This window comes from Homalodisca vitripennis, unplaced genomic scaffold (genome assembly GCF_021130785.1).
Source record: "Homalodisca vitripennis isolate AUS2020 unplaced genomic scaffold, UT_GWSS_2.1 ScUCBcl_60;HRSCAF=873, whole genome shotgun sequence".
NCBI classification, from domain to species: Eukaryota; Metazoa; Arthropoda; class Insecta; order Hemiptera; family Cicadellidae; genus Homalodisca; species Homalodisca vitripennis.
Window position 1 is genome coordinate 12,054 of NW_025776161.1, and position 24,011 is coordinate 36,064.

At 31.5% G+C, this 24,011-nt stretch overlaps 1 protein-coding gene across 1 annotated transcript; it reads left to right on the forward strand.

The window, feature by feature from the left end:
* Window positions 1-14,519: 14,519 nt before the first annotated feature.
* Window positions 14,520-23,794, forward strand: LOC124370170. The gene is made up of 4 exons (XM_046828464.1): window positions 14,520-14,609; window positions 18,154-18,263; window positions 21,015-21,170; window positions 23,568-23,794. Exons 1-4 carry the CDS (start codon window positions 14,587-14,589, stop codon window positions 23,630-23,632), a joined length of 354 nt encoding a protein of 117 aa, XP_046684420.1. The 5' UTR covers window positions 14,520-14,586; the 3' UTR covers window positions 23,633-23,794.
* The last annotated feature ends 217 nt before the right edge of the window (window positions 23,795-24,011 follow it).

Sequence of the window (24,011 nt, forward strand, 5' to 3'; positions counted from 1 at the left end):
TCCATCAACTAAGAAACCAAAGTCAAGTAAAGGTAAAAAAATATCTCAATTTGATTAAACCAATTTGGGAAAAAAGAATCGAAGGATCAGGTGTGAGAAAATACAGTGATAATAAGATTGAATACAGATATATCGACGATTTGACAAAACTCGATGGAATTATTAATTATATTTATGCTCAAGAAAAGGCTGGAAACAACAATTTTTTGAACGAAAAGAAAGCGATTAAAGATTTTATTTCGAACAAACTTGATGAAATGATTGAAAAACCTGATGGAATTAAATATTTAAAACGAGTTTTGCCGGCAATAAGTTCATCTATGATTGAGGGTAGTGGACTTTTGAATGATTTTATCAACAATTTACCTTTTGAAATTACACGTACCAACTTATCAGTATCTGGGGCCTGGCACAAAACTCGAAAAAAGACTAAAAAGAGGAGATCCTGGTATAAATAAATTAGATCAAGCTGCTATGGAACACGATATTTTTTATGCAAAACATAGAGACACAAATTCCAGACATATCGCAGATAAAGTTTTTGCAAGATAAGGCAATGGATAGATTTTTATCAAAAGATGCTAGTTTAGGTGAAAGATTTGTTGCGCTTCCAACAGCTGGAGCAATGTTTTTGAAGAGAAAAACTAGGAATGGGAATCGAAGAGAACTTGAAATTTTAAACTATATAAATGGAGGTGAATGTAAATTTCAGCAAAAATCAGAAAGAAAAAATAAAATCCGCTTTTAACCCTCCAACTGTTGTTCATCAAAATTTTGATAAACATAACCCTTTGTGGATTTGTTGTTCGTCAAAATTTTGATAAACAAACATTCCCTTGCATGATCACTCATTATAGTATATTCCGGCAACGTATCGATTCGATTCATGCACCATTGGATTCGGGAAAAAAGCCTAAGGAATACTATAGTTTCATTCCTCTTTGTATTGTAGTTGCAACGTTACCAAGTTCGTAGTTTGGAACGTAAAAGAAGATGATGCAATTCATTGTGACCGCCATGTTGTCGATGCCGTCAGATTTGTTTATGTGACGAGTCGTGTTTATTAGTATGTTTTATTTGTGTTTTAGTGTTGTGTTTAGTGTGTGGTGAGTTGTTAGATATTGCAGTAGTGCAAATAAATATATTTTTGGAATAAATACATTTCTTTTTTACTGAAATATGTTTGATGAATTATCGAATCTGTGTAGGCTATGGCAAAATAACTTGGCTAAAATTCATTTCACGTAGTATTTGTTCTTGTTTTTTTTCACTCACTAAAAACGTTATTTTAGGCACTCTTTTAGTTCTGAAATAACAATTTTCCACAACCAAATATATATTTACCGTAATTTCTTTTGGTTATGTATGATAACTGTTTTGGGACCATTCCAGGGTCACTGTTAGTCGCGTAGGCTATATACTGTTATTTTAGTAATACATGTAGTTGTAGAATCAAAATATATGTAATATATTTAGACACAGTTTATGGTTTTCTAAAACTACATAAAATTCCCCATCATATGTAAACCATAGATTTATAAATTTGAATATAATACAAGCTTTGAAACACATTTTATACTTTGCTGTTTGAAAATTTTTCGCAAAAGTTTTGAGTAATGACAAAATGAAACTTTTTTTGACTCTTCAAAAAAAAAAGTTATGGAATTTTATTTTACTACTGGCTGTATATTTTACTTCATTCTGAGTAATAAAATATGCAATATAAACATGTATTGAAGTAAAACTGTATTAGTAAAACTTTTATTATCAAACTCTTACATATACACCCTATTTTCACAATTTATGCGCATTCGCTGCTTTTTGTTATATAGTGTTATTATAGTTTCATAAATTTGTAATAATGCTTATGTGTTTCTGAAACTAGAATAAATTTGACACAAAATGGTAATCTCACTTTTATAGTTTTCTTACTATAACTTGGTTTGCTAGGTATGGTCCCCCCCAAATTAAAAAAAAAAGAAAATGTAAATTTTGAGTTTCATGGGAAAAAAAATTTTAGTAAACATTTTTTTAAGGCCAAATTTAAATACTAATATTATTATAATGTTTAATTCTGAACACAAAAATATATACTTCTATATATATTACTTTTAATTTATATTTTTAATAAATTTTTTTTTAAAACCCTTGCACGAGGCTCGAAAACATGCCGCCACTACAGGAAAAAATGACCGCCAGTTGGAGGGTTAAGAAGAAAATACCCGTTAGTATTCAATTTAAAATAGATCAACTAAAAAATGGCGAAGATAAGATATTTTTAACAAATAGACAATACAATAAACTCGAAAAACATAAGAAAAACAATAAAGGAACCAGAATAGAATTTTTCTTATAATCAGTTTGAAAGAACTTAAAAATGGTGGACTTTTGAAAGATTTATTAGATTTTGGAGAAGAAAATATTCCAGTTGTTATAAAAATGTTGTTCCTTATGTTCGTAAAGCTGCTCCAATCGTTAAAAAGGATGTGATTCCTATTGTTCGAAACATTTTAAATTGGTTAGATAAAGAGTTGGAAGATGTTACAGGATCTGGATTAGATGAAAAAACTTTGAATTACGTGAAATCAAACATTGAAAAAAAAAATTTAAACCTTTAACATTCGGGGAATTGGAAGAAATCTGCAAAAATATTAAACATTTTAGAGGAATCTTCATGAGAGATACATTACCTGAAAAAGTTAAGAAATTTGAATGTGGAATTGTGATAATTTAGACTCGATTATGGGAAGTGGAACACATTGGATTTGTTATTATAAAAATGATAAGAATGCATATTATTTTGATTCGTATGGAAGAATTGAGGACAAACCACCTATAGAATTGATTAAATATTTGAAAAAATCAAGCGTCTACTACAATGATTCTCAGATTCAAGACTATAAAGATCCCCCAATTTGTGGTCATTTATGTGTTTTTGTTTTAAATGAACTGAGTAATGGTAAAGATTTTAAAGAAGTTGTTAACAAATTATTGCTTAATAAATATGGATTCACAAAATATTTTTAACGTATTTGGAACACAAATTATTCAAAATGTAGATAAATAGTTTGAATTTTGATAGTTTGAGAAATGAGTTTGATAACAAGTTAGAAAATGTATTACAAAACCTTCCAGATTCAGATATGTTTGCTGTCGAGATTGAAGATTTTTAAAGCAGAATATGATAACAAACTTGCAAATTTCAATGAGTTCAAATGAAGTTGCTGATAAAATAAAAACATTGGAAAAAGAAGTTGATGATGGTGTAAAAAAAATTATTTACCAATTTAATGTCTCACATCGAAAAAGCTGATGAAATTACTGAAGCGATCAAAGTTGAAAAGAATTATGTTAGTTTGGCTAATAAAAAAAGAATTGTCGGTGTTCGACCTGGTATTGACAAACATGATGTTGTTGTTAAAGAACAAATTTTAAAACCTCTAAAATTATCAGAAAACATCGATATTGTTGATTTACATGATCCGAATGTTTAAAAATGCCTTAGATTTTAAAGGAAAAAGAATTAGCGGTGTTAGTAAAAGGAATTAATCCATTTGATGTTGTTGTAATGATTCAATTAGAAGATCCTATTAAAATGTTTAATGAACTAAAACAAAATTACGAGAATCATAAACAGCATGTTAAAGATTTTACAACAGAAGTCTATGACAAGTTAGAAGCCAGAAATAGAAGATCAGTAGACGATGTTGGTGAAATTAATGAAAAACTTACTAATTTTAAAGAGTCTTTTGATAAGTTTTAGTTTAGATGCTACGAAAACTTTTGAGAATATTGGTCATAAATTTGTTGAATACAATGATTCTTATGCTGTCAAATTTCAAAAATTAGAAAAAAAACTTAATAATATGGAGGAAGATCTTACTGAAATAGGTATTCGCGTAGGGTTTTATGCACGATAAATTTTCCCTAAATAAATGGCGCTCATATATTGTGTGAGGTGTAAGGCAAAAAACTGAAACAAATGATATAAAATTACTATGCAAATATCAATGGAGTTAAAAGAATTTCGGGAAAATGTGCTGAATGTAACTCAAAAAAGAGTCAATTTATAAAAACTTGATTTTGAAATTTTTTCCTAATAAATAGAGATGGCGGGACATTACAGTGCTTTCGATCTTTTTTATCATGCAACACGAAAGAGATTTGAAAAAAGAACATTGGGATGACATTTCTCAAAAATATGAATTATCCGAAGATATGATGAGATTATACGTAAACAAATTGAATTGGTATAACATTGCTAAATATCAAACTTTATCATCAGAGTTCATTCAAGAAAATATACATTATCAATTAAAAGATCATATGTCTGTTTCTTTGTCTCTATCAACACTTGAGTATAAAGTTTTTGGATGAAAATAAAGATACAGTTGATTGGAACAATATTATAGATAGCGGTTACTATCCTGTGCAAAATTTTATTGAAATATGTGACCGAGATCGCAAAATTTAAGGAAGAGAATCCTGAATATGACGAAGTAGATCATTAAAAATGACTCTAATCTTTTTAATTATTTTACTAAAATTTTATATCTTTTTCTTATAAAAACGTACATTAGATCGATGAAAAAATGATATCTTTCTTATACATGATGTTTTAAAATTTCTAAATTTTCTCTTATTAAATGGCGGACTACAGAAAATATGCTAGTGATATTGAAAGGGCGGAGTTTAAAAATTTCTATCCAATTAGTAAACAACATTTGAATGAACCGAATAAAAGAACTGAGTTTAATATTGATTTTGGAGATAACTTTTGCTCGTCTAACTTCCAGTTTTATATTTCTGGAACTTTAACAAAACAAGATGGTCAAGCATATCTTGGAACTGATAATGTTAGATTAATCGATAATTTTATACCGTTTTTTTTATTTTCTAAGATTGAAGTAAGAAAACACAATAAATTGATAGAAGAAGTCGAAAACTGTGGCCAATTAAGCACAATTAAAGGAACTATTTCGTATTCAAAAAGTGATGTTATTTCTCAAACTTCTAATGGCTTTGAATCAGATTTTAAATTTGGTGTTTTTGAAGCAGCTGGAAATTTATCTCATTTTGGATTAGGATTTTTTGAAAATGTTACTATTCCGATCTATAAAGGAGGATTTTATCTAAGTTTTATAAGAGCAGAAGACGATGATGTGATTCTGAAGACTGCAACTGGAAATGTTATGCCTGTTGATGGCAAAATTACAATTACAGAGTTTTTCATTAGAGTTCCGATGATTGATTACAAAACCACGAGTAAAATTCAGTTGATTGATGAAATTATAAAATCTCAAAACATCACGTTTAATTTTCTAGATTGGCAATGTATTGAGCAAAAAGGTATTTTCCGGAACAACTTATTCGTTCGATATTACAAATATTTATAGAAATATCTTCAATCCCAAGTTCGTTATCATTGGTTTTCAAACAGGTAGACAGAATAATCAAGAAAAAAATCCTTCAAAGTTTGATAGTTTGGATGTAAAAAATATCAGAGTAAAATTGAACGGTTCTTATTATCCAGATGAATTACAAAACTTAAACATTTCAGGAGGTCTTTTCAGAATCATGTATCAGATGTATCAAGATTTTAAGAAAGTTTACTGTAATAATAAGGAAAATGTATTACAATCCTAAAGAATTTTTAGCGAATAGACCTATTTATGTCATTGATACAACAAAGAGTATGACAAATATTTCTGGTTCAAAGAACGATATAATTATCAATATGGATTTTCAAAAAAGCTGTTACAAACTCGACATGTTATGTGGTTGTGGTTTCTGAGAAATTTTTAGCCTATGATGTGATTAAGAACGATATTAGAGAAATTCAGTAAAAATCACGTTATTTTCACTATTATTCATCGGATAATTTTAAAACTTTACAGAATTGTTAAAGACATTGATATAAGTATTCATTTTTAATTTCAAAAGAATATCTTAAAAAATGGGGATGATATTAACAAAAAACTATTCCAAGGTCATCTTAAGGGTTGGACCGGAAGTTATGATTTTAAAAAAATACTTTAATATTTACTGATCCTATATACCAAATTTCAGCAAAAAAGCTCCAATAGTTCTCGAGATATAAGAGTTTTAAGATAAGGGATGATTGGGGTAGTTTTTGAAAATTTTGTTATTTTCATGAAATTTTAAGTTGAACTCGCTTGTTTTTGAAGTTTCAGATTTTTCTGATAATTTTTTTTATTTTTTTATGAATATTAAGAAATAGGGGATGATTTCACCCTTATGGATAAGTTAAGTCGAAAGAGTTAAGTATTTACTATATGTGTACCAAATTTCATTAAAATCGGTTGAGTGGTTTTTGAAATATAAAATTATTAATAAATTTGTAAACTAGCAATCCTAATTGAACAACTTATATAGCAGAGATATAGCTTATAACTTTCGAGACTCTCCGTAGCTCAGTTGGTAAGACGCTTGCCTTCAAAGCCTGAGGTTCTGGGTTCAAATCCCAGAGCTTCAGGCGCGCTTTTTATTGAGGAAGACATGGTTGTCGTTCAGTGGTTGGGGACAAGTCTTTACACGAGTGGCCATAGTGTAATGACTATAGAACAAGCCGAGTAATGACAACTGTGGTTGGCGCGCAATTTGCTTCCTCACCTTTCCACTTCATTCCTTAATTCCTTCTCTTCCTTAATTCTCGTTCATTACATTCATCATTCACATCATTCATTAATACAACATTACACTTACAAAAACACCCGACACAAATTCCCTAATTGTATCTCTCCATCAACTTCTACACAGTAGTTTACCAAAGAAAAATGAGACTTGGGAACAAAAAAATTCCAGAGTCTAAGACCCGAATTACAGCTCCTAGCCATTAACTTGGTTGGACAGTAGCAGTGCAGGGCCCAAGTCTCTAAACAATAGACACCGTAGAAGTTGAATGTGATGTGATTCCCCATAGCGCAAACACGCACACACTAACAACACTACACCAAAGACACAATCATTCATTTTGTCTTTTACAATAATTGATGATGTTCATATTATTCTCTTTCATTCCTTCTAAAACTTCAAAAAATATACTCTTTCGCTGATGAAAAATCTCGATTTCTTCCGGAATAATCTTTGTAATCGTACACATAATATCCTAAATAGTTGTACAATAGAATGAAATTATTTCTATTTATCTCTGTTGTAGAAATGTAAACACAAACATTTGCGCCTGAAAAAATTTTTATCTCGGCAGACTTAGTTCCATAATCTCCATTTATAAAAAAATCTTTTTGTTTAAATGGAAGAGTATAATGCCAACTGTTACAAGTGTTCTAATAGAGGAGAAATTATCGATAAAAGATATTTAGTTTGTAGAGGTTGTAATTTAATTTTGTTAGAAAGACCTAAACCTAAGAAATTTCGAAATAAATTAACACATTTGAATAACCTGCTTACAAAATTGCAATATGGAGACAAGAAGCAAACAAAATTTGTTACAGAATTTAGAAAACAGAATAAAAATTTTTACTTATCTCTTGGAACCATTTGACAAAATTATTTTCCTTTTCAAAGAATACATTAGGTTTGTAGGTATCGATACACACGTTTATTATGAAAAGATATTACCTGTATTTTTTCATTATCTGGATGTTGAATTTGTTTTATGATTTTGAACCAGAAATCCTCGATGATTTTATAGTACATTTGGAGAAATTAAACGAAGAACCTCTTGAAAAGAATGCGGGTTTTTTTACTCACATTCTCCCCGACTTCTCGAGTGAAGGTTAGCGAATTTCATTTTTTCCGTCTTTAAATTTTTTCTATTTAAATGGAGTTCTTGAAAGAGTTAAATGATATTGGAGAATGTAAGTTTAAAGAGTATAAGAAGTTAAATGAATTGGAAGAAAGGAAGAAACATAGAATCTTGAATTTGGAGAAAATGAAAGATAAATTCGGGTTTTACAATAATTGCCGAGTTGGAAGATTGTAAAGTACACTTGCCGAACAGATTTTTGACTGTTTTGGATGAAAAAAAGATTAAAGAAATTAAACAAAAATGAAAAATTACACTTGATTGTTACTGGAAAGAAGACTATAAAAGATAAAGAAATTATAACAATTAACTTTGTAGAATAAAGTCTTAACTCTAAAACTTGCAGTCCCTCCCCACGTCATAGTACTGTTTTGATAACCATAGTTGGTGTCTTTCTTCATAGGAATCACATGGAATATTATCTACAGTAATACCTTTTGTTTCACACAAAATGTGGCTATATTCTATAAGAAAAATTCTATAATGCTCTTTAATGAATTGTGTTGATAAATCTTGATACTCACAAAAATTCCTAAGAAATTCATCAATTAAGTCTTGATTATCTTGAAAGGACGTATAATATGGGAAAAATGTCATAAAAAAAACGATGAAAACTCTCTGTTTGTTTATTTTTTACTTTTCTTTTCAATATCTTTCGTAATTATATATTAAATATATAATCCCTTATTTTTTTTTCGTTTTTTGTGTGTACACGTGTGCAGTTTTCGTTCTTTCTGCAAAAGACTCTACAAGTTCTTTTAATTCTGTTTCAATTTAAAGACGGTATCAACTGTTGTTGAGAATAAACCGGCAATTCACTGAATTCATCTTTGTTGCACTGTTTTAATGCTAGAAATTGTAGAGACTTTGGTGAGTTCATGTTGTTTGGTGACTATTTAGTAGAAAAGTTTTTTATTAAAGTATGTTTTTAGTAAAAATGTTTTAAATTGATTAAATTTTATTAAAGATAAATCCTTTATTCGTAGCAGATTTGACAACATTTTACAAAGCACAGCTTAAGAAAGTAGAAGCAAACAGCTGTAGATTTGGTTAATTTTTCAATCCACAGAGTAGATAGTAATGTACCGATCGCTTTTGGAGACGAACGACTGTAGATTCGGTTAATTTTTCATTGAGATTTGCTGTGTTATTTCTCAGCTTCCTTTATGGTACATTGAACAGTATTTTACATTGCTTTTCGGTCGGCTCCGAAAGTGCGCCAGGAACCCCATATTACTATCTACTTATATATATATATATATATATATATATATATATATATATATATATATATATATATATATATATATATATAATTATATATAATTTTATATATATATAGTTTAGATTTTGCCTGGAGACGACCGGACTCTGCTTTCGCATGGGGTTTCCTTGAGAAGGTGAACGAGGACATTGCTTACAAGCAACGGATGCGAAAAATTGCTTGATTCATTCATTCTTAATCCTGCATCCTCTCCAAAGTTTTGACTCTTTATTTGTTTTTGTTAATTAGCCTATATTATTTATTTATGTTAATTATAATAATTATTTATGATTTCCCTAACAGTTTTAGAAATATTTTTGACGACTTAGTTGAATTAGAGAGATCGTGTAGTTTAGTGGATTTGATCACTTTTTTGTAAACATTTTTTTTTATTTTGGAAATGATTTTGTATCTGTCGCTTGCGGTAGTTTTTTTAATTCCTGAGAATTTCGTTAGTTTTTCTCTCGAAACTAAAATTTCCCAAGTGATCTATTTGTTATTTGATAAATAATTTTATACATTTTAAGGAAACTGGTTGTTTTTTTAGGACAATATAAACTAAGATGTCAATTCAAACAATCTGAAAAAAGATTTGAACTGCTGTTCTACTGACTGATATGATTTGAGAAAAGTAGTTTAGTAGTTTTAGGCTCCCTTTTTGTATTTCCTCCTTTAATAATAGTCTCTTGGCCGTAGTGGTCGGAAATGGCTGTGTTGACCACATACACTGTGACACTTAGGAGGTTATTAATTATGTTTTCAATTACTGTGTGTGACGTTGCCGTCATGCGTGTTTCGAGTAATGATTGAAGTCCAAACGAACCTAACAAGTTTAGTATTCGATTTGTGGCTGGGTAATGGGTATCCAATTAATGTTAATTTCCCCAATGTTAATTAGGACACACTGCTGTTAAGGTTGATCAAGTGAGCCAATACGGCTTCGACATTGGAAAAAGTTTTCTTCATTTCAGCTGCGTGACCTGTAAATTCCTATGGCGGTACTTTTGGTTTCTTTGATTGGAATTTTATTCCGGCAGATTAAAAAATTTGTTATTTATCAGTAAAAAGTGTAAAACAAAAATTTGGTGGTCCAAAAGTTGCCACATTTCCTCACTTGAATAAGTGTTGGTAATAAGTGTTGGCCAGTATAAAATTTGGAATATGTCAACGGTTACTATTGTTGCTATTGCAATCGTTCTCAGTGAAACGATTTTATCTTTCTACGAGTATAAAGTCTATTCGCAAATCCTCATACAAGAATTGTAACTCGTCTAATTTGTTAGTGGAGGATTATGCATTTTGGTGAAGCAGTCGTATTGAATCTTAAACTTTAATATTGTGTTTTTTTTTCAGTTACGGCGATCAAACTTGAACTTGTCCTATGCTAGTAGGTGGGGTCCTTAAAAACATAATTATTTTGGTGATGGTCCATCTGTATTGAAGTATTTGGCGAGATGGATTGTCCAGTAGGTTTGTTGATCACCACCTCTGCGTACCTGTGGTGCTGGTGTATGTGGTGGGCGCTGGTGGTGTCAGAGCGGACAGAGATGGTGCTACCAGAGGCATGTTCACCGCAGTTTCCACGCGGCAGCAGTCTGCACCTGTCGAGGATGTATCTCCATTAGAAGTCGACCTACAGCCAGTACCTAGTTCAGTTGATGGTTCGCCTGCTTCTAGATCTTGGCCATCCCTCATCAGACCCCTGACCAACAACTCTTCTTTACAGGCATACGGAGGTGCATACCATAACGGGTTTTCAGATAGTATTGAAATCTATATGTTTAACATCCTCATATCAGATGTACAGCTATTTAATGAACGAGTTTGCGAGGCTAGTCTGCTGGTTCACAGGGTGGTCTGACGACACGTCGTGGCGACGAGGCCGGTCGAGACATCAACACGGACGAGCTGAGGCGGGCGGTGATGCGCTGCTCCAAGAGCCCAAAAATGCTGCTGTTGTCACCAGCCGCAATGTCGTTCGCGCCCACAATCAAGACACTGCAGCTGTCTGGAGTAGTTGGGTCGCTAATTTCGTTTTGTGGTAGCCAGGTCCCTAGCTTAAATACCACTTACCCTCGTCTTTACCGCTATTCGTCGTTGAACCAAGTCAGGAAGGTGTCAAGCGTGGCTATACACCGCTATAATAATCAACTTAAATCGCAGTTGGCGTTTGTTACACTGTTTGTAACTGGGCGAGGGAGTTGTTTAGGTGTTTTTCATTTTGCTTTGCGGTAGGACATTAATCTGTTTATGATAAATATTGGCAGCCGTTTTTGTATTGATTTGGATGCAGGTATTCGATTAAGGGAGTTTGATTTTGATTAGAAAGAATAGTGGTATTACTGTATGTTTTTGTTTTAAACTACCATCCAGCCTCCTTATTCGTATCCCTATTATTGTACCCCTTTGACTCACTCATTCCTGAAACTTATCAGCTTTCCTTCAAGAACCTGAATGGTTGTTTTTAGGTTTGTGGTGAGGTTCCAGTGTTCAGCACAGCTCGGGTCTCGACAGGTGGTGAATGGAGACAGAAGCGGGTCACATTGAGTGACACGGTCAGTAGGCTGTAGCGGCTGTGAGCACTGACTAGAACAGACAGCATGGGTGGGAGCGAGATTCTCTGGTAGGCAGAGGGGCAACTCACAATGGACACCGGTTGTCACGGGGTGGGGTATTCATCAGGAAGATCTCGTCCGTGTACTGGAGTAAGCGAGTAACTGAGTCCAATCGTTATGGTTCGGCCACATCTCTTATTCAATTCTATGAGATGCACTGTCCTGCTTTAGTCGGTTAATTTCCAATACTGAGTCTACCGGTGATGTTGATGGGGTTGATAGAAAAACGGTGGATACTGGAGGGTCCGTGATAGGCGAGGAGCTGGCACATGAGGTGTATGTTGCAAGTGGTGCAGACGATTTACGAGCAGTAGGCGCCACAAGTGAGGCGGGCTGTCGTAGGCTGAACCTCCGGTGACGAGAGGGAGTGCATAGTAACCAGGTGCTCTCCACTCTGCTTTTCGTTGCACACTGTCACATATGTTATTTTCGATTCAGTTTTTATTAAGGCACTGCAGTTTCTTCCCAGGCAAAAGAGTAATTGCAGTGAACTTGAACCGATCGATTGACCTCCGGGGCATAACGCTACCACTCTACCGAATCTGCTATCAGATCTTGTGTTAAGAAGATATAGAGCTTGTTGATAAGGTTCGGCACTTCCGTGATGAAGAAAAGAAACGCGCTGGTATTACTCTGAGCACCTCTTAATTAACCTTGTTTCGGATTACGTAGAAGTTGGCCAGATCACGTTTAAATTTTCTTTAATTAAATTCAATTAGTATTTTCTAGAGCAGAAATTTCCTTAATGCTCCAAAAACCCGGAACATCGTAGATGTCCTGCTTACTGTGTAGGACCAGGGGTACCACCCCAGGGATACATAATGACGCAATAAACCCGAGTAGTAATGGGGAGTGGAATTAATGTTGAATCGTAACTTTACAGCCTTGCTTTACTTAAATTTGGTATTATGTACTTGGAGCTTGAAGCAATTCAATACGTTATTAAGCATGATGACGCGTTTCCCACGACTACGGGAGAGGTAAACGAACACTAAAATAAATTAAAAACATAGTGCTGTCCTACACAAACACGTAACACTATATAAATTCATTAAAGGTAACCTAGGCGGATAGTCAAAGGATGAAGACAAAAGAGTACGGACCAGTTGACCGTTGTGTACTGGTTTGTTCGCGTTACTGCCTCTGGTCAAGACAGCTTCTCGTTATCACTTTTGTCTCGCTCAAGTTTACACCCGCTGTATTTCTACTATTGCGATCATGTCTTAAATGACATGGGTCCTGCCTATACAACAGTGCAATAAAAGCCTGTAGTAAATGAATATTAATTACTGAACGAAAATGAATTTCATCTTCTTTAGGCAATGTCAAATTCCATTCCTGTTGAAAAAATTATCACACAGATTTCAAAAGGTAGTGTAATAAATTAGACGATTTCGAACTCCCACCTTTTTTAATATCTAGTTTAAGTGAAGTATATGACCGGGTTTTAATAAGCTGTCTGGTGACATTTTTTAGTAGTAATAATAAGTTATGGGATAGCGAATTTGTTGCTCTTAAGAGCAAGTCAACATTAATGAAGCTCTAACCCCTTCACACATTGATCAGGGGTTGTGCAGAGTATCTGATAGGAATTTGAGTGACCAAAACTATACAAGAAAAGTTTGGGAAAATAGGCTAATACATAAGTATTTGAGCTGGCTGAGTTCCTATCTAGTGAAAAATTTTAAAAGGAAAAAAACTTGAAATGACAAAAATTTACTACAAGTTCTTCTATTAACACACAAGAATTTCAGAAGTTCCTTGCCACTCTGAAGAGGATGTGCAAAACGCTCTGAAACAGTACAGTCAGTGCCTTCTGCAGCCACAACGAACAAACACTTACATGTACTATATAAATACACTCATACATGAGCCGGGGAGATAACTGGGCTCAAGACTTTGAACCGGCTCAGCTATCAACTGGAAAATGACTAACTTCAATTTTAGATCGATTTAATATTTAATTTTGTATGATTTTAATATATATAACAAATAAGCTGCTAAACATTATCATGCCAAAATTAATTCGTTATATTGGTAATTTTAAATGCCCTTATAAAAATATGATAATTATATCTAATCAATTATCAAAAATACGCAATAAAGATATGTAGCGGCTTTAAGTAATTAAGAAATAAAAACTCTTTTTGCATTATTTATAAAAATAATAAATTTGATGATTTTATTACTATAACTCGTGACGAAACAAATGTTTTCTTTTTTCAAACTTTATTAATTAGAAATACTCCAACCTCCAACACAGAAGTGTTTTACTTTTGTAGCATTAACGGTGAAATACATAAAAATGCATGAAAAATAAATCAGCGCGGTTACCATATCAATGTACTGAGTAAGCACTCCCTTGAAACTTGGGGGTAATTATTCTGCACAGCTACCGTGACTATACACTGAATAAGGAACACCCTGTGGTTCCTAAGGCAGCGACCTCTAGTGAGGGGGGTAAGTGGTGATGACGCGCCGCGCACTGTGAACTTTTTCAGAGAAATTAAATACTTTGTTGTGAAATGAACTTAATTAAGAAAGCTGAAAGTCATAAGAAACTATTACCTAAAAGTACCTACCTGGGTTTTATATAAATTCGAAATTTACCTTTTTAAATATAAATTCACATAAAAGTTTATATTATAATTGTTAGGATAAAGGATAAACAAAAAGTAAATTTGCCTCATTACAGTGCTGCTATGTGGTGACTCAGTTTAAAACTACTCCCAGCATTTGCTTGTAGGTGGTAATGAACGTCAGAAACGGCTAAGCAATCGTGAACAATAGAACCGACCAGTTTTATAGTTATTTGGTAAGTGAGCGTTACTACCTCACATAGCTGATAAGCCTCGATTGTTCTGTCTGGGGCCTCACTCAGTACAAGCTCCTTCCAGTTCTTATTGTGATCTCTTAGCATGTCAACGTCAACAGTTGCTCCGTAAGTAATTAGATTTTTATGTAATATCTTCGTAATATCATCATGAATACAACTTATTGATTATAGTGAGTCTTGTCGGAGTATTTATTATAGATTTTATATTACAACTTCCCCTTAACATTTTGTAACTTTCCACAGAGGAACTATTATTCAAAATACTAGCATTGAAATCACCCATTAATAATAATTATTCGACATATAATATTTTTTTGAATAATGTAATCTTGATTATAATGTATAGTACTTGAACTATCTTCTAAAGATGCTTATGGGTCGCAATAATGCACAAATAAAATTAGTTACCCTTAACTCTCATCTCAATGTAATTTGATATCTGCAAGTAAAATATTTGTTAATTGATTATGGGGTACATAATTTCTGACAAATGTTATAAACCATTCCAACATATATCAATTGTTACGGATAAATATTAATCTACATTTTGGCAAATAGTATAAATATGAATCTTTAATATATATTCTCTCTCAATACTATAACATCAGGATATTTATTCCAAAACACTAGTTAAGCTAAAAGGTATTACAATTTTCACGTAGACTTATGCAAATTTCATTAAATTGTTTATTTTATTTTAATTTTGTACACCTAATAAATATAGAAATTTTATTTTATATAATGAATAAGATTTTATGTTTCATGTGTTGATATTCATTAAACTTTCTTTGTACACCTGTAATGTTTATTACTTTTATAAATGGAATAAAAGACTAGGTTTATTTATCACTTTTGAGACCATATAAAACTTTTAATATTTATTTTTAAGGTTATCATATATGTTTGTTTAAAATGGTAAGATAGAAATAATTTGTAAGTTTTAAAATTAAAATGTTTGATACAGATAAAATTTTATACGTAACAAACGGTTTGGAAACTGAACGACATTCATAAAGGGAAAATCACTCATGTCATTTGCGTAATGTGTTATAAATAAAATATTAAGTAATACATAAACAAATAATAAATACAACAAGTCTCTCATTGTGGACGTTTCTCACATGTATTTCTAATTTAAGTTCACAGAAATAAAAAAATAATTTGAATTTTATTTATAAGTAATAAAAGTAGATTATATATTTCTCATTTTTGTACGATTTTATAGAAAAATTTTAAAAGCATAAATAACAGTAAATGTGTATAACAATCATTACAAACAAGCTCTAGTCGCACAGATATACATTTTGAAACGTACATATTCCTTAAATTTAATACAATCGGGTATAATTTTATATATATAAAAAAAATATAATATTTTATTTATATTTATTATATATATATATAATATTTTATTTATATTTATTATATATATATATATTTTATTTATATTTATTATATATATATATATATAATATTTTATTTATATTTATTATGTCTTATATATATAAGAATTAACAGATGGGCTTATTCTAGATATTTGAACTTCAATCCATTACATTTTATTTATATCAAAGGAAGACTTTGTTGATTCCTTTAAGTTCATAACATTTTTAATTTTGTCTGTTTTGTGTCCAGCAGCATATTTAGCCATTTCGCTTTATGATTATGAAATATAACAAATCTGTGCTCTATTATCATGACTCTAAGATGATTAGATGTTTGAGCAATGAATTGCTTGTTTCAAAATTTACAACTAATTTGATAAATTATTAAAGTCACAATTAATGTGGCAATGGTGGGGTGTGTTAAACCAGTAAAATATGTACATGTATATAATCTTTATAAAGCCCCATTCCTTCCTCTACTAATTCTATATGAATGGAAATAAAGAGATTTACTTTCGAGAATATTTATATGATCAACCCAAAATTTGTCACGTATGACAAATCTCAGCCCTTCCGGAATTATAGATTTTGAGTTTAAGGCATAATTTGGATCCAGGCTTAATTTGTGTCAACAACCTATTGGAAGCCGTTTTGAGCACATAATCTAAGTGAAATTAATTTTATTTTTTTAATATTTTTACCATGAGTGATTTAATATAGAAAGAGTTTAAGAACAAATCCCATTCAATTAGCCATTAAATCGGATGGGCAGCATTGGACATCTTTATTTTGCGCCATTCCTCTTTATATCTATATTTAAAACGAGAATTCACTTGATAGGGTTTCCTATTTAAACATTTAGACTTACTCCCAAACTACCTCATTTACAGGGGTTGACATTTTGTTTGGTCATACAAACATTGTCCTCTGTAGGTTTTTTATGTCCATTTACAAAACAATTAATATGGGAGTTTCTTAAGAAACAAAGTACAACTATTTTAATTAATTTTTTCGATTAAGCATTGTTAGTTAATCTCTGTAATAGTAATGTATCTATGAACATGTGTTGTCCAACTTTGAACTTCTAAGCCTCAGACCGTCCCTCTGCCACTCCGGACATCCCCATCTCGCCGTATCCATTCGTCAACATGACCCCTTCAGTTCCTGATGACCTACGAATACAGCGAACTATCTGGGATTTTACATGAACTTATATGAACTTTTTACAAAAATGAGTGTTTTTGGAGTGTTAAATGTGAAATAAGGTGTGTCATGTGCATGTGTCGTGTCTCAACGACGCATATCCTTTGAACCAGGCCATAAACAGCCATGGTCTGCAATGTGACTTCTGGAATTTCCACTTTGTGGACCTCTTTAGGTTCAGGAGATTTCATTATGAGTCTCCTTCTTAGTCACCGGTACTAGTATATCTATAAGAAACCAGCACACTCAAAATCAGTAAATCTAAGTGAAATAAACTAATTGAATTGTTCGTACTACAAATACATTTTTATTAGACTCCAAGCAAATTACCAATTAACCTCTCCTACTTTGCGATCCTCATCCTAAATATTATTCTTTCACAGCCTAGCTCTTTTAGTTTTACTAAATTATTTTGCGTTTTAGCTATTTACCCCAAATTTTGTCCATCACAGAACAGGTTTTTCCAAGCGATACGACGTGGATGGTAGCTAATACAGTAACTTGTAATACATCCCTAATCGATGTTAATAACGCGGTTTAAAAAACTCTACCCTTTTGCTACCATACAAAGTAGCATAGTCAGTGACGTCATCATACAGGTACTGCTATCTCGGATTTCTAATGTTCCTGCTTTTATTGAGAACAGATGTTGGGCGTTGGTTCTCGTATGCTGACTCATTTCAGTCTGGTATTTATAGACATTAGTTAACGACTCCGTATGTACACGTCTATGAGGAGTGTTCAAATGGACATCTTTTTTAATGTATTGATGCTGGTTTAATACTGCAGACTTTTATTCTAATTAATTATAAGCTCTTAACACTCATTATTGTTTACTTGTATAATTATTATACAAAGGTTATAGTTGGTATTATCAAACAAGTTAATTTTGTATTTGAATAAACTTTTTCTCACGATATATTATGAAACAAAATAATAATTTTTATTACACCAGATTACTTATTGCTCTGTAAGCCCATTTGTAGAAATTTTACACGTATTGCTTCCCCATTTACACTGTTTACTTAGCTTATTACTATCGCTTTAACGACATGTTCCAGGGCGCCTAGTCACACCCTTGACTCCACTCAATCCAGTCCATACAGTCACCTGCAGCATTACCTCTACAACCTGGTCTTTAACATGGATTACATCAACAAACACTCAGAGGGTAAGTTTTAGTGAACTGAATTAATGATTTACAAAATGAAGGGAAATTTATTGTAAATCTCATTCTCTAGTAAATAATATCATTTTAATAATTAAAAATTTTATTGAAACTTTATTATATATTTAATTATTTTCTTTAACTAATTTAATAAACAATTTTATTTTTGATCTTATTATGAGATGACCAACTATTAGATTATGTTTAATGACATTTTAAAATAGGAAATTCAACGTGTACAAGATAACCTATTCTAATTTATTATTATACTGAATTAATATAAATGAAGAAAAATTAAAGTATGGTTAGTAAATTTGTAATTTACTATTTAATTTGAGAATATTTCAAAGGATCACTCTTTAATTAATATTTAGACTAAATTATGAATAATTAATGGATTAGCAACATATGAAGTTATAAACATTAAATAACTTAAAATTATCAGTATAAAATAAATAGTTATGATAAACATATATACCTTATATTTGAGTAAAATCCGAATTTTAATATAATTTATATTTATTAGTATAGTATGATAGTGAATTCAGGTGATGAATTATTTTAAATCTGTTTTAAGCCAAATACTTTAAACGTTATTTTAGGTTTCCTATTTTCCCCATCCTCAAATTACCGTTTTTGTTATCATTATGTTCGGTTCAATTTATTATTCTACATAACAATGCCTTTCAAGCGATATCCCAATAGGCAAGATTATTAAAATCACATTTCGCCATATCTAAAACAGTTTCAACATGGCTACCAAAGAACACTGTTTTCTGTTTTATCCCAAACTGAAAGTATAGATTAAACTGAAAGGCAATGCAAATGGGAAATTACTACCATATAATTGCAAAGATTAGCAGTAACATTAATTTTTGGCTTATTCAGTCAGAGTCACGAACGGTAACACGTCTTCAAAACGTGCGTTGTTTAGACAATCATATTCCTGAAATATTCGTAATTCAACTTCAAGTTTAAGATCTACATCTATGCGTTGAGGCTTTATCTGGAAACAATGGTGATTATTCTGGCTGAATATGAGATATTCGTCAGTAGAACCCCCCTCCCCCCCCCTGTTTACTTCCCGCACTCAGTTTCACATCCAGCACCACTTACTCGTATATGTAATATAAAAGTGGTGCTGAATTTTAGATACAATCCTTATTCCAAATGCAAAAAATGGATCCACTAAACAATTTGCATTAAAAAGTGTTTTGATTAATAGCTTTACATAATATATATATATATATATTACACTATTTTGAATATTTGAAGATTCGTACTCAGGACATCTGATTGCGTGAACCCTGTATATTGGAACAGTTAGAATAGATTTTATAAGATAGTCAATAGCTTATTTAGTAGGTCTAAAATGTATTTCGTGGTTCTAGCAAATACCGTTCTCCTTACAAAAAAAAATAGTGGAGGGGTTGTTTGGGACAACCTGTATGTTTCAGTAAACCTCGATTCTCCGCAGGAGGATTCACTTCTGGCTGGTTTATACTACCACTAGAACCAATACTGGATACAAGAAACATCGATGTGTTATTTTAAAACTGGGCTACCGCCCAGATAGACGTCCAGAACTGGCACATCGGTTACCACAAATGTATAAATAATGGTGTAACAAGGCCTAGTAGATAGGTCTGGTTTATTGCAGGAGATGCCTGTCACAGTGTGTGGGTTCCTTTAATTTCAAAGGCGTTTTAATGCCTAAACATTAGGAAATGTGGTCGAAGAGGCTGGGACACAGCTATCCTCCCATTCTTCTAAGGTGATATGACTGAGATTGAGCTCGTTTTCCGTTCTTACGTGATCTTGAAAGAGGCGGCTCTTAACCCCATCCAACCTTACTCGTCCTTAAGATCCCATTACTAGAAGCAATGCAAACTTCATTTTAGGAAATTCATCAGGAGATTATATTAATCAATCTGTTTTTTTTTTTTGGCAGAGTAGAACATTCGTCATTATAACTAATTACAAAACTAAATATATGAAACTAAAATACAAATAATCTGCTTTATATTAGACATTTACCTCATGAAACATATTTAAAAGTGTTTAGACAAGAAATATAATTATTGAAGGTCATATTTATTCCTGTAAATTATGATCGAGGGTCTCAACAGTTTGAATGTATTATACGTAATCGCGTTGTTCTGGATGGAAACAAACGGCGTTGGGTCATAGAGCTAAAAAGACATTTTATAGAGGCTAATTGAAACTTATCAATCAAAATATTGTATCAATTATTGTCAATTTTTTTGTATTGAATATGGTCTTACACTTTGTTTATCAAAATGAGATTAGATAGGTCCTTTGTTACTTGGACGATCTGTGTGTTTCTTCTATCTTAAGTAATTAAAACTATGGTTGCGCTTTAGAATACAGTAACTACAGTAAACGCGTAACACTGCAATGTATACGTTTGTTGTTGTTATTATAAGTAAGTAGTTTTTGTATGTTTGATTATGATTTCTGTCAGAATTAATGTATTTTGTGCCTACGTAACTTAAACGATTAAGCGTGATGATTTTTGTATTTTGTTTTCGTTTTGAGTCAAGCAATAGTTGAGGTGATGCAGCATGTTTATCTCAGGGAGGATATTTTGCTAATAAGTATGTTTGACGGTTTGTGCGTGTTTTTCCTAGTTCAAGTGTTGATTATTCTGTTGTTGTACCATGGACACTGATGTACATCAGGATGGCATTTAGATGTTTCTGCTTCCATTAATGAGTTTTTTTTATGTTGTAGCTTGGTTGCATAATAAAACGTATGGGATCCTGACAGCGGTTGGATGCTTTCTGATACTGATGATTGCCTGTAGTTGCTACTGCTACCGTCAACGTTCCAAGAGAGTCGCAGCTCGTAGAGCTCAAATTCAGGCCAGAGTCTTTTATCACAAATTTGGTTTTGTATCGCTTCATTGTTATGTGTGTAATATTTAACATAGTTTTTACTAGTCATTAGTTTTTTACATTATTTGGGTATAAACAAACAGGGATTTAAAGTTGTTATAACATGTTTTTGGCAACGAAATAAATAAATAAGTAAGAACATCTTAAAAAATAATAAAATATATATGTAATATACATTGATTATGGTGCAAGAATATTTTTTCAGACTATACCTACTTTGAATGCTGAAAAAATGTTTTGTGGTGTTATTTTATACTATGCAATAATCCATTAGAAATTGATACTACTTATATTTTAAATATTTCAATTGATGGAATTTATGCGAAAAAGGACGTGTTCTACACAAAAATAGAAATCTTTAATATATTTAAACTACAAACAATTTTTGTCTGGCTTTCCTGAATTTGATTTAATGGTTTGTATTACGTTATGTTGGATCTTTGCTCATATTGTTCAATTTACTTTTTACTACTAAAACATATCAAGAGGGGCAAATCTAGTAAACGTCTTCGACTGGCCGTACGAGGATATTTGCACACTTAGATGCAAGGCGCTTCTGAAGGATAATTGACTAATTAAGCGATAAGGATAGCCCTAAACATTACTCGACTTTAGTTACTAACCCTCGGGTGAAGGATTATTGGTGATGAATGGGCGTATATCGACTCAAAAGTACGCAAGCGCACGTGGAGCGGCTTATAATTCAAGGCCGTGTGGATAAATAATATTTGGCTTGAGATGGTGCAGGGAGAATTTCACTGAAAAAGTCTATCAGTTTGGCTTAAAAACTCGCATCGTGGCATATTCACTTAATACTCACAGTGAGTTTTAAAAGAACAGCCGACCAAAACATATCAGTTTTTTGTGTTATAAACACAACCGGTACTTACTGAAAATAAATTAACAAAATGTAATATGTACAAAAATGTATTAAAGCGGTAAAACATATTAATAACGTAAAGCATTTAAAAACATTATGAAAAGTAATTGTATTTAGATATAGACAGCTTGGATATCTCAAACATTGTTACCATCTAAAACTGTTTTTTAATGTTTAAAATAAAGTATTTCCTGTGTTATTTATATACATCAGACTACGGAATTGATCTACATTTTAATTCACGCAAAATACTAACAAGAAAGTTGAGCTATGGAAATTTAAAAATGTCTTTGTAATTGGAATAAAACAAATTTAACGTTACTATTTAAAAAGGTTACACGTTTTTAATTAAAATAAAAAACTAATTTATTTAAAAACATTTAAACTACAAGTCACTTGTTTAGCATGTTTAATTTTAAAACAAAATTACTTAATTCCTAAATTAATAAAAATTAGACATGTTTTTGAAATTGAAGCTTGAAGCTACAACTCAAATATAATATAACATTTTCTCATAGATATCTTCTACCGTTTTCATAAGGGCCTGATTAAGAAATTGGCTAATTTTCCTAATTTTCATGCCTGTAATTTTAAGTACAGTGATACAAAAAGAGTGTTTTCTTTTTTATAAGTTTTATACAAAAAGAGCTAAGAATTCAGTAAAAAATATATTTCCCAAGCCCAAAATCATCGTACCACCTTAAATATAAAGCATTTTCAAATTGTCATTGTAATTTAGTGTAGGGAATGATATAACATATTTAAAGTCAACAATTCAAATATTATTCTTTCACTAAGTGCTAGTTTAACACTAAACAGTGGAGGTTTTTGTTGTCGCCAGAAAAGTGTACGTAACGTCATTTTGCAGATTTTAAAGGCCATTTTTAGATGTAATGAATGTCTAAACTGGTTTTAAAGCCTTTTTTTATTTTTATCATCTATGCTGTAATAGTAAATAATTTTATAGTTTTATAGAGATGTTTTAGTTAGAGTTTACCATACGGACTCTAATGCCTACTCACCTAATAAATAAAATTAACATTGATATTTCATAGATTTGGTTAGCTTTCTATTATTTGATGGTGAAAAACATTGAGGTGTGTCAGTGTGATACGTTCTAGGATATATCCCAAAAACTGACCTGGAAATAATAAATAACTACTCATTTATTCTTATCAAAGATAATTATAATTCACTGTTACGTGCCTCGTATTCAGAATCATATTATGACAGTTACAACATCTTTGAATTTTTTACTAGACTATACATGAAAATGTACTGAAATCATGTTCTAGTGTAGTCTATGGGTAAGCTTGTGAGGTGTAAACAAGTGATTTCCAGCATTGGTGACAATTTTATTCATGTTTCGGAAATTGGAAGATACTAAAGTAAGCGTCTTGTTTGAAATTATATGTATTCATTGACATGTATATTACTATATGATTATAATTCGTTTTTAATTCTACACAAGGATACAGCTGATACATAGTATTGTATTGACGTTGACAGGCCCGAGACCAATCACTATTGAGACGGACTCCCAGGAGCAGCATGAATTAGAAGCTGTTCAATGAAGTTCCACGTGGCCTTGGTATGTGGGAAGTTGACCTTTCGTAGTTCCAGATCGTCCAGCGCCAGCGTCTCCCGAGGGGCTGTGGAGATTATTTACTGATATTGACACATTTTATTATAAATTACCACATTTATCAAACATGTGAATAAAATATCAAATATGCAATAATACATAAAGAGCTGTAATTTTAAATTGCCTGACAATTCATTATAAGTTATAATATTTATTTATATGTTTTAAAAAAACTACAGTTATTGTTTAACTCAACTAAATTTAAATAAAAGTTAAAAATCATATATATTTAAACATACTAAATTTACAATGAATTTTTAGTGTGGGATAACGCGTTTCGCCCGCATAATATGAGTAATACCATTGCC